Here is an 11,890-nt window from a genome sequence, read left to right on the forward strand (position 1 = left end):
GGAGGTGCTTTAAGAGCAGAGAGAGCAGCTGAAGGACACACACATCTGAGCTGTGAAGATGATGAAGATGATGAAGCCTCTGCTGGGCTTGTGTTGGGTTCTGGTTCTGGTTCTGGTGCTGGTTCTGACTGGAAGAAGCTCCGCACAGATGCCACATCGATGCCGTAAGTCTGACAAACTACAGCTGTCTGCTACACAACAATAATAATCCCGAGATACTGAACGACTGTTGCACTGATTTAGCATCAATCCTGTTTACACAGAACTTCGAAGAATACATGTCCAGACATTGTGTGCTGGGTGAATGTGTTTCTTGTGCACAAGTGTTATTTTAGGATCGTTAATGTGCTAGTGTTGAAGGAGATCGATTTGAAGAAGTTGTGATTTTGCTGTTTATGTAATGTTGTTTATTATTTTTGTCAAATATTTATATGTAGTTCTTATTGGTTTGTATTTTAAGCTTATGAGAAATGCAACTAGCTGGAAGTTTTTTAAATATTTTATGTTTAATGTTTGGTTTATTTATAAAGTTTTTTTTTTTTTTATAAATGACTTTAGTTAATAATAATTATTGTCGATGTTTGTTAAGACAGTTTTGAAATTCATGTAATTAATATTTTATTTATTTATTAATTAATTTATTTTTTAATATAAGATCAACACTAGATGCTGGTCACTATGTCGATTCACAATGCATTTTTGTGCTTTAATTAGAATTAAAATAAATTCAGTGCTTAAAACAAGCAAACTTTTTTGCAGTGTATATTTGAAGTCCAGCTGTTACGAGTAGATTATAAATCATGCATACTTCAAAATTATTATTGTGTAAGAGTGTGGAAACATGTTGAGTCATTCACAGCACGTCTCAGACTGTTATCTGATCTCTCGTTACAGTAAAACTCAATGTGCACGTCCAGACACACAGAGCTGACTATTAATAAAGCAAACCAACAGGAAGATCCACTCTTGAGCTCTCACTGTGAGCGTGTGGATGATGTTTTGCATGAATTAATCATGTGTCTGTGTTTCAGGGACGCCAGCGCTGCTGTCCGGCAGTATGAGCGTGGTGAGACACCTTTCACACTCACAGATCAACAGAAAGATCAGATCTGTCTGAAACAGACATCTACTGTCACATTAGAAATCTCTTCACTCACACTTTTCATCAGTTTAATGCTTCCTTGCTGAATAAAGAAGTCATTTATGTTGTTGTTTGACAGTATATTGATACACTCCAGTGTGTGTGTGTGTGTGTGTGTGTTTCAGAGCGCTCGGGAAGGCCAGGACTGGGTGTTGGCCAAATATCGTTACGATGCTATCGGCCAGCGCATCAGATTATGGGAGTTCGGTCAGGTTCAGAGTAAATCGTTCCACGCAGACATGCTGTTCCTGTTCCGAGAGGTGAAGCACAAACACCACGTGAAACTATGCTTTTATTTCTCATGACCTCTGAAATGTCAGCCTTACAGGAACAGAAACCCAGCAGAAGGGAGAAGTCCTCATCAGTGCAGCTTTAATATACAGGAAACATCGTCAAAACATTGTTTGTTCGAGATTCATAGAAACAATGAATGAAGCAACAAGTGTAGAAACTACTCAGAAAATGTGTCGATGTTGAAATCTGACAATATCTGACTCAATTAAGAGTCAAACGAATCTTTACTAGATTCAGCAGATGTTAGGTGAACTGAAACTGTGCTCGTTCTTCATGATGCTCATCTCTTCTGACATCAACTGAAATAGAGACTTTAAAAGGTTCAAGTATGACAAAAGATCAAAATTATAACACAATCATAATTAACAATCAAATCAAAATCAAAAAGTTGAACTTATGACTTAAAAGGCCAAAACTGTGTGTTATAATTTTGACTTTTTTATCTCATAATTCAGACTTTTTGTCACAATTTCATTTTTTCATGATTTAGAATTTTGTCTCATAATTGTCTTTATGTCATAATTTTGACTTTATAGTCTAATAACTTTTTATGTCATAGTTTTAATGTTTTATTTTATAATTGACTATCATAATTTGGATTTTATCTCAGGGTTATGACTTTTTGTAATTTTTCAACTTTTATCTCATAATTGATTGAACAATTTCATTGTTTTGGCGTAATAATGACTCTCATAATTGACTTGAGTCATAATTTCAGCTTTATATCATAATTGTTTTTTTTTTCGCATAATTTTGACTTTTTCTCATAGCTGACATAATTTGCTAATAATTTCATAATTTTCATTTTATGTCACAATTTTAACTTTATAATAATTGTGACTTTTTGTCAAAGATTCAAGTTTGACTCACACAAGTAATTGTATCTCAGAATGGACTTTTTGTCAGTTTCGGGTTATTAACTCATAATTGAGTCTCATCATTTTGGTGTTCACCTCATAATGATGGCTTTCAAAGTCATTTTGACTTATCCAATAATATACCTTTTTTTAATAATTTTGACTTTTTATCCCTGTTGGCTGTCTTAAAAATCTTTGTTTTATGATAATTATGATTTACCAGTGTGTGTGTTGTGATCGTCCTCAGGCCGTGGTCTACAGCATCGACTATAAGAACCGCACGTGTCAGAAGAACCCTCTCCACACAGCCTTCCACCCCTCACACATTCCCCACAACGCCTCGCTGCTGTCACAGGTGATTCTGGGAGGTTCGTCAGCTCCAGGTGAGGGTCTGCTGGTCAACACCTGGACGGGGGACGTCCCTGCGACCGCAGGTGAGCCACAACTCAACCACAGCTCACACAAACTCACTTCATGAACGAGCCTTCGAGACCAGACAACGTTATGGATATGATGGACATCATATCAGTTTGATCTGTATATTTACCAGCTTTAGTGCATCAGTTGCCCTCTGGTTATTGTTTCTAATGTTTCACTGAAGTCCGTCACATCACAAAGTCAAAAGCATTGTGAATATGAGCAATGCATTAATGCTGGATAATGGTTCAGAAGTCCTCATATACAGTGCTGTGTGGAGCATAGTTAAAATCAAGGTTATTGTTTGTTTTTTATATTCCAGGTAAATATTTGGCCACAGTCACAGAGTTCGGATGCATCCCGGTGTCCACGCTCTACTACACTCCTAAAACGGGCTGGATCCTCACCTCGTACGTGTGATAAGAGCTGCTTCTGCTCTGTGTGTTGTGTTGTGATGTGATGATTAACAGCTCTCGTCTTGATTTCTGCAGATATTTCAATGCGGTGACGGGGATCGAGGACCCGGAGCAGTTCTTTCCTCCTCCTTTCTGTGCTCATGCAGACACTAAAGAGGAGCAGCTCGACTTCTTCAGCGCCTTTTACTGAACTGACCTGCCTCACACACTCTTACACTCCTTTATCATGATTTAACAGCTCTGAACCAATGCTCTTTGTTTTAAATGCTGTTGCTGGTCTTTGTAATTTGTGCACCTAATGCATGTACAGTCAAAGGCACTTTAATCATTTACAAAAGGGAAATAAACGTTTTTTTTTTCTCAAACACTAAAACTGAAACTTCTATTTTTTTCATATTTCTGGCTTATCCACCTGTATGTGTATGTGTTTAGGAATAAATTGAATAGAACTCAATACATCAATGCAGTCTATAGATATTTAGGTGATGTAACACAGATAATGTCTATTATATCTTCTCATCACACTCTACAGTGAAGTTCTTCAGCAGTGTTTCTCTCTTGCTTTCCAGAACATGTCTAAAGACTTTAAAGAGCTAAATTAAGACTGGTTTCGTGAGGTACTGCTCAAAATCAAGTGTTTGTGTCTGTCAGGTTCTGCTTTAATTTGTGGAAGGGAGAACTGAGACCCTCTTTTATCCAAAGTGACTTCCAAATGTTGGTAATGTGCATTTCTTTTTAAATTCAAATGTAAAAAGTCAAGGTCAAAATATAATTTTTTTGCAATTGTTTCCACTGAGAAACCTACGGTTATCATCCAAACTGCTGATCTCTTCACTACAGCGTTAGCACAGTTAGCCTCCTTCACCAAACATTATGTGAAATAATAAACCAAACTACAACTACAACAAACTACAAAACCAGAGCATGGACGCAGCGATATCTGCGAAGCGTTTAACAAAGATCAGCTAATTAACAGCTCAAGCTTGTCCACACGGGTTCAGCTTTGAGAGACTCTTCCTCTGTTAAAGAAAAGATGATGTCTCTGTAAATCTGTTTGAAAACCAGAAGCGTGTCCTGCTGAGTTCCTCTGAAACACAAGAAACCTGTTTCTTTCACAGAAATAACACAAAACAAACCATTGGACTTTCTCTCACAATTCAGGTTTTACTTCTCGCAACTTAGTTTTGCAATTTTTACTTTATTTTCTGAAATGCAAGATATAAACTCGCAAAAAAGTCAGAATTGTGAGTTTATATCTTTTTAAGTCTGAGACTGTGTTGTAATACTATAATAACAGTCACGACAGGCCTCGAGTTGCCTTCAGCTTTGGAAACAAATCCATACTTTTTCTCTCATCAAAAAAATAAAAACAATTAATCTTAACTTTAAATTTAAATGTTAAAATTTGTTTGCTGAAAAAAAAAAAAACCTTTTTTTGTTTGATGATTGCTTTTATGGATGAGGATTAGGGCTAAACGTGGGTTAGTAAGTATTTTATGAATAAACTCAATAAATTAGGAGAATAAAGTGAAACTAAAATGCTGAAAATAAACTCATTAAATTGCAGTTAATTCTCAGCATTTTATTTCAAAAACTTTATTGAAATGTAACAAGTTTAATCTCACATAACAACAATGATAATAATATTAAATTGTATTTATATAACGCCTCACCAAAAGTCACTTCACAAGACAGGTTTAAGGAGAAGAAACTGAGAAACAGAAACAGACAGAACACACACCAAGAGCTGAGGATAACACACAGAGATCACGTACAAAGAGATGAACATCCACAACAGACTACGACCGGGAATCAATGAGATTAATCCCAAAGCTAGAGGAAACGGTGAAGCTGACATGCTCTCTTCAGATAAACATCACACCATCATCTCAGAAAACTGGACAGAATACTACGAGAAAGATATTTCCTTATTCAACGTGTGTTTTTCATGAAGATATGATTGAGCTGAAGAGTAAAAGCTTCATCATACTCTTGGACAGTAATGAGCTATATCACTCTGAGACAGCTGACGAGATGAGACGAAATACAGATACTCGCTTCACTAGAACATGACAGTACTGTAGTATTTTAAGAGATGTTGAATGACTAAGCACCAAATGAGAAAGAGTTGTTTCTGCTGATGTGGAGGACTCTCAGCCTGCCGGGGTCAGAGGTCACGCAGAGAGAGAGAGTGTGTGTGTGTGTGAATATTAGTCGAATTAAAATGAAGATTAGCATTTGAATGCAGATATAGTTCAAGACTCATATTCAGTGCATGCTGTAGACGGACAGATGTGACTGATGTGTCTCACACAAGAGATGCAGTTCAAACACTTCACGGATTCGAGTCTCTCCTGTTTTTAAATGCAGTCTGTGTGATGAGCGATTCGGCTCTTTGTGTTGAGCAGTGCATAAACATATGATGCTGTTTTATTTATGCAATTTACAAAATTATATTTGATGAATATGAGTAAATTTAGATGTTATGCACGTTTTATAGACAAGGATTTGTATTGACAATCGAATGTGCTGCATTATTTTGCTCATTGTGCCCTCCTGTGGCCTCAGGAGACAAGACTCAAGTCTCAAACCTATATTCATTACATTTTATTTTGTGAAGAAAAAAAAATGTCTTAATAAAGTGGGCAAATTTAAAAAAATGCAGTGATAAAAAAAAAAAAAAAAAATTATATTGCTCTTTGTTTTAAAAAAGGTTATAAAACATTTTATATATATATATATATATATATATATATATATATATATATATATATATATATATATATATATATATATATATATATATATATATCGCCAAGCCCTATCAGAGATGTAAAACATATTATTTTGACAAAAACATTAAAAAATATTATTTTTACAAATTTGAAAAATACATGCATCTGGAAATTCATCAAGTTCTCTTGTGTTGTTTTGGCAAACAATTGGGGAAAAATGCACACACACACACACACACACACACACACACACATATATATATATATATATATATATATATATATATATATAAAACAAGGTGTGCAGAATTTTTTTTATATGTTTTATTTATTTGTATCGTTATCATCAATAGTATATTGTGACACCCATGAAAAATAATAATACATATAACATTACAAAATATATTAGATTTAATTCAGGTCAAGTCAATATTACTTGTGTAATGCTTGTCAAAATACACAAAGCGGCATTAAAGGAAATCATGATATCAATATTTATAATCTCAACACTGCTTGCTTATAATATATTTATATTTCTAAAATAATATTTATTTATTTATAATATGTCTATGCATATTTAATTCATATTAATTTATCATATTTCAACCCTGTTTGTAATATACTTTTATATCCAACTAATTTACATATATCTCAACGCTGATATTATTTAAAATATCTTCATTTCTTTATTGATATCTCAACTGTGTGAATGTTCCACATGTATTATTAGTGATATCTGACGTCGAGTCTTCTGTGATCTGATCTTGGTCTCTAGGGATTTCTCCAGCTCTCTGATGAGCGTCTCTCGGTCCTCCAGTATCTGTACCGGCGTGTGTGTGTGTGTGTGTGGGCATGTTTTTGTATCATATCAGGACACAACTCTGTATAATAACATGGGTATGACACAGGTATTACAAGGAGAGGGTGACTTATGAGGACATAACACATGTCCCCATCGTTCAAAACACTTATAAATCATACAGAATGAGTTTTTTTGAGGAAGTAAAAATGCACAAAGTTTCCTGTGAGGGTTAGGGTTAGGTGTAGGGTTGGTGAAGGGACATAGAATATACAGTTTCTACAGAATAAAAACCATTACACCTATGGGATCAACACACTTTACACAAAAACAAACATGTGTGTGTGTGTGTGTGAGTATTAATCGTGTGTGTGTGTGTGTGTGTGTGTGTGTGTGTGAGTGTTCCTCCCAGCTTCCCACGCGCATTAGTAGTAAGGTGAGCCTGATCAAGGTGTTTGTTTCATAACAAACAAAAAAATAAATTTCAGTGCCCTATGAAATACGTTTACATTTTTATGGATTTTGTTTTAATATTTTAATAAGGGCTGGGCAATAAAGCAAAAAAATTATCAACATTTATATATTATTTCATATTCGGTATCGATGATTATTGACATTTTTATTTTAACCTTTGTTAAAACAAAGAGCAATAGATTTTTGTATTTATCTAAACACAGTATTTTTTAAATTTGCTCACTTTATTAAGACAACATTTGTTTTTTTTTACACAAAATAAAATGTAATAACTGTATAAATATAGGTTTAAAGTAAACTTTAGTCTTGTCTCCCGAAGCCACAGGAGGGCACAATGAGCAAAATAATGCAGCACATTCGATTATGCACTGCTCAATACAAAGAGACGATTGTTTTTAAAAACATAAGAGACTCAGTGAAGAGGAATAAACCTCCACAAATTCATGATGTGTTTTCTGAAAGTGGAAGTCGTTTTAACTCTGCATGGCTTTCTCTGCATCTCTTGTGTGAGAACAATCAGTCACATCTGTCCGTCTACAACATGCACTGAATATGAGTCTTGTGTGAAAGAGTTGGTTTCAGTTTTCACCTAATCTTGATTCTTGATCTTCGACGTGTTGAGTTTCAATATTTCTCTCATATTTTGAGTGAATAATGCAGCAGCGGAGCGTCTCGTGGACTACAGACGAACACAACATTAAACTATAAGATCACTCCACTGACACAAAGTCCTGAGCCTTGGACAAACATGTGCAGTTATTCTCAAGCAGATGACATCCTTGTTTCACGAGCTGCAGAAGAATCACATGTCCTGCCTGACCTCTGACCCCAGCACACACACACACACACAGTGCTCACCAGACCCAGGATGCTCTGCGGTGAAAAACTGTCCCGTCTGAATCAGGATTCGTTCAAATAAATGAATGCTAGTGGAGTCTAAGCTGCTGAGGATGGGAATACTAGCTCTGGAAAACTCACCAGATGATTTCTGGTCATCAGCCTCATTAGCATCTGTATCTATAATCATTTCAAATGATAGCATGCTACAGGTTTAATTTGGTGACCTCCATTTTTCATCTCATTCAGTGGAAACAGTATTCCATTCCAAACACAGCCGATATTGGCCCAGATATTTCCCAGAATGCTTTGCTGCAGTGTTCAGGCTTACCTTGGTACTACAGTGCATGGGAAGCTGGGAGGAGCACACACACACACACACACACACACACACACAGAAGAGGGCACAGGAAAGAGATTTCAGCAGAGAAGAGAAAGCATGAGCGGATCGAGGAACACAGGCTCTTCTCTAAAACAGCCTCAGGGAATCAACTTCATCCCTCAACCACAAACACATGGAAGCTGTTTCTGACAGACGATTAAGAAAGGGCTTATTTCTTTTTTATATATATTTAAAAGTGCAGAATTACAAGATATAAAAGTAAAATTGAGAGGTATAAAAACAGAACATCAAAAAAAGGTAAAGAGTTAATTGTGAGATTAAAAGTCACAATTATCTTCTTTATTTAGTGGCAGAAATGGGTTTTCACACAAAAGACTTGAGAATATCAGCTAGTGCTGGTCGATTAGGTTTCTGAAGACTGTAGATCTGAAAGTGATTTAATGCCATCGTAGTACAAATAAGAGTTAAATTATCCACTGTAGAGCTCCAGGACTTCAACGTTCAACAATTCAACTTTAATCCTGATTTTATCCAAGTGTTAAGGTTTGTTAGATGAACCTTGATTTAGTTCATATTTATGCCGAATCCTTATCGGTATTTATTATTATGTGGAATTCATCTGAAGGAGGCTGTTCTGTTGTCATGTGACGCCTCAGACATGTGATAATCAAATATGTCTTTATATCTTTATCAGCAATCAATCAGCATTTTTCCTGACTCTGGTGATATGTGAAACGTCCAATAAGATGAAATGTGATGCCTGTGAGATCATGCAAACATTCGGTGTGTAGGTGTTTCCATCAGAAACTGAACTGCACCACAGAACTGAAAGTGTTTCAGCAAACACACACAGAGCCCTTCAGTTCCATCTGTGTGTGTGTGTGTGTGTGTGTGTGTGTGTGTGTGTGTGTGTGTGTGTGTGTGTGTGTGTGTGTGTGTGTGTGTGTGTGATCCAGACACACTCAGATCTTAAACATTCCTTATCTTCATTTTCATCCCAAAATATTCTTGGCCACATTTTTTTTGCAGCTGAAATAAACTAAAATACAAATAGTATTAATTAGTTGCAAAGGCAACATGCTAAAAAAGAAAGAAACTAAACCTTAATTGTAATATTTAAATATATTTATTAATAAATGCACAAACAAATAACTACATAAATAACAAAAGAACAAAACTAATCGACTAAGAATTTAAATAAATAAATAAAAAATCTGATTCAAACTATAAATAAAAGCAATAACAGTTTATAAAAACTCTGTCCCAGAATCATCCAGGAGCCTAATCAAAGGAAACAGACAGAGACGTCTGATCATTCACACATTAACTCTAATCTCAACACTAACTCTAATCTCAACACTAACTCTATTCTCAACACTAACTCTAATCTCAACACTAACTGTAATCTCAACACTAACTAATCTCAACACTAACTGTAATCTCAACACTAACTCTAATCTCAACACTAACTCTAATCTCAACACTAACTCTATTCTCAACACTAACTCTAATCTCAACACTAACTAATCTCAACACTAACTGTAATCTCAACACTAACTCTAATCTCAACACTAACTAATCTCAACACTAACTAATCTCAACACTAACTCTAATCTCAACCGAATCTATCCAGAACTTCAGATCTTCAGACTCACACTCTGGGGATGTTTTATACGGTCTTCACTCTCACGTGAATAAAAGTGAGGAAAAGAGGGAAATGTAAAAGTACTGCTCAACCGAATCGTTGAGATTGTAATGCGTACCGAACGGTTCAATTAGAATACATGTTCGTATAAACAATTTAGCTGCCAAAGCAACATTTCCCATTTTAATTTACAAAGTTACATTTCCAAGTGAAATTACAATATAGAAAAATACTATGGACATCAAAAAATAAAAGATTAACTGGCAAAACAAAACAAGTGCTAGATTGAAGATTTTTTTTTTTTCATGTACAAAATATTAAACAAACAACAACCAGTGAAATGTAGGTTTAGCATACTCCTTTTAGACTGTGCAAAAATACAAATAAAAAGAGAAAAAATTAAATACAAAAAATATAAATACAACTATATTAAATATTCTGAAATAAAGTGCATGCTTTCATCTATTTGTCACAGCAACATGTCTAATATTTACTTAACTTGATGTACTAAAGTTAGCAAAAACGAAAAATGTAAAAAATATTAAATAAAATATTAAAAAATATTGCCTTATTAAAAAGGCAAACATTTAAAATAACTAAATTATTAAAACTTCGACTATAATTCAAATAAAAAAAAATCAGAATACAAACAAACAATATTATCTCAAATATTCTGAAATAATGGATGGATGGATGGATGGATGGATGGATGGGTAAATAGATAGATTGTAAACATGATGACATAGTGAATATGTCTGGGCTGTTTCACACAAACTAGTTTGACCAATTAGTAGTTAGCCAATCCGTCTCACTTTTAGGATTCACAGACCAATCTACCTTTTTGTAACAGACTTCAAAAAGACACGAAGAAAATAAATCAGATGACTGACTTGCCCCCACCCCCCCCCCCCCCCCCCCATCCCCTGTGGTGCCCTAGACAAAAAATCAGCAGTACAGTTTTCAGGAGACTTTGAATTGAAAGGGTTGCACTGCTAGAAACCACAGTTTAATACGATAATTTGTGTCTTTCATTAGGTTTAGTCAAATCAAGGCTCTATGATCATTATCCAAGTTGACCTCTCTACCAATGAGTATTTCCAGTGTTTCTGGAGGATCTGATCAATCCTCCTCTGGAAAGTGGCGCATGTCCCATGAAGTCCTAAAGGTATAACTGGTAATGGTAGTGGCCAAATTTTAAAAGCAGTCAGCTCCTTGCAGACTGGACTTTTGCATAGGTTGAGTGTTGAGAGGAACTTTACATGAGCAAGTTTCTCAAGTAGTTCATCAGCTCTGGGTCTAAAGCTGTCTTATGGAAGTATGAAAGCTTCACAAATCACAAGAAAGCACAAACTGTACATGTCCACATCTCTTAAAAAATCGCATCAGGAACCAAACTCAATTCCCCTTCAAACACTTTATTTAAAACATATGGTTCATGTAAAGAGACATTCAACCCTCCCTGTGAATATGACTGCATTTGGATGTTCTGTTGATGTGTTCCATCTTATTTTTCCACATAAATTAAACAATTTCCTTGACATGTTATTAATAGGGCCGGGACTTTAACGCGTTAATTGAGATTAATTAATTACACAAAAAATAATGCGTTAACTAAGATTAATTAATTACAGAAAAAAATCCCGCATTTTTACTAACTTATTTTTGCACTGCGGAACGTTTCTCACTGGATTTGTTTCGGCGGACCGATTATACTGAAGCACCAACTAGCGTTCGCTTCTCATATCACTGCAGCACATCGAGCCTCAAGTATCACCTCAACGCAAAACATATAGCAGTTAGCGTGGACTTTACACTTTATGTTGAACTATATATTATTTTGTTGGTGCAACAGTTTATGTTGAACTCTTTATTGTTTTGGCCAAGGTTATTGAGAGTTTGACTTAGTATGTTATGGCCTCTGAAGCAACAGAG

At 35.2% G+C, this 11,890-nt stretch overlaps 1 protein-coding gene across 1 annotated transcript; it reads left to right on the top strand.

The window, feature by feature from the left end:
• LOC128017817 (ependymin) lies at positions 1-3,498 on the top strand. The gene is made up of 6 exons (XM_052603394.1): positions 1-164; positions 1,032-1,066; positions 1,267-1,401; positions 2,540-2,726; positions 3,032-3,119; positions 3,201-3,498. The coding sequence occupies exons 1-6, from the start codon at positions 59-61 to the stop codon at positions 3,313-3,315; spliced, it is 666 nt and encodes a 221-aa protein (XP_052459354.1). The 5' UTR covers positions 1-58; the 3' UTR covers positions 3,316-3,498.
• The last annotated feature ends 8,392 nt before the right edge of the window (positions 3,499-11,890 follow it).

Source organism: Carassius gibelio, chromosome A7 (genome assembly GCF_023724105.1).
Source record: "Carassius gibelio isolate Cgi1373 ecotype wild population from Czech Republic chromosome A7, carGib1.2-hapl.c, whole genome shotgun sequence".
Lineage (NCBI taxonomy): Eukaryota > Metazoa > Chordata > Actinopteri > Cypriniformes > Cyprinidae > Carassius > Carassius gibelio.

Coding starts and splice junctions, on each gene's coding strand:
- LOC128017817 (XM_052603394.1), top strand. CDS start 59: ATGATGAAGATGATGAAGCCTCTGCTGGGCTTGTGTTGGGTTCTGGTT. Junction 2,727..3,031: donor GGACGTCCCTGCGACCGCAG/GTGAGCCACAAC, acceptor TTTATATTCCAG/GTAAATATTTGGCCACAGTC. Junction 3,120..3,200: donor ACGGGCTGGATCCTCACCTC/GTACGTGTGATA, acceptor TGATTTCTGCAG/ATATTTCAATGCGGTGACGG.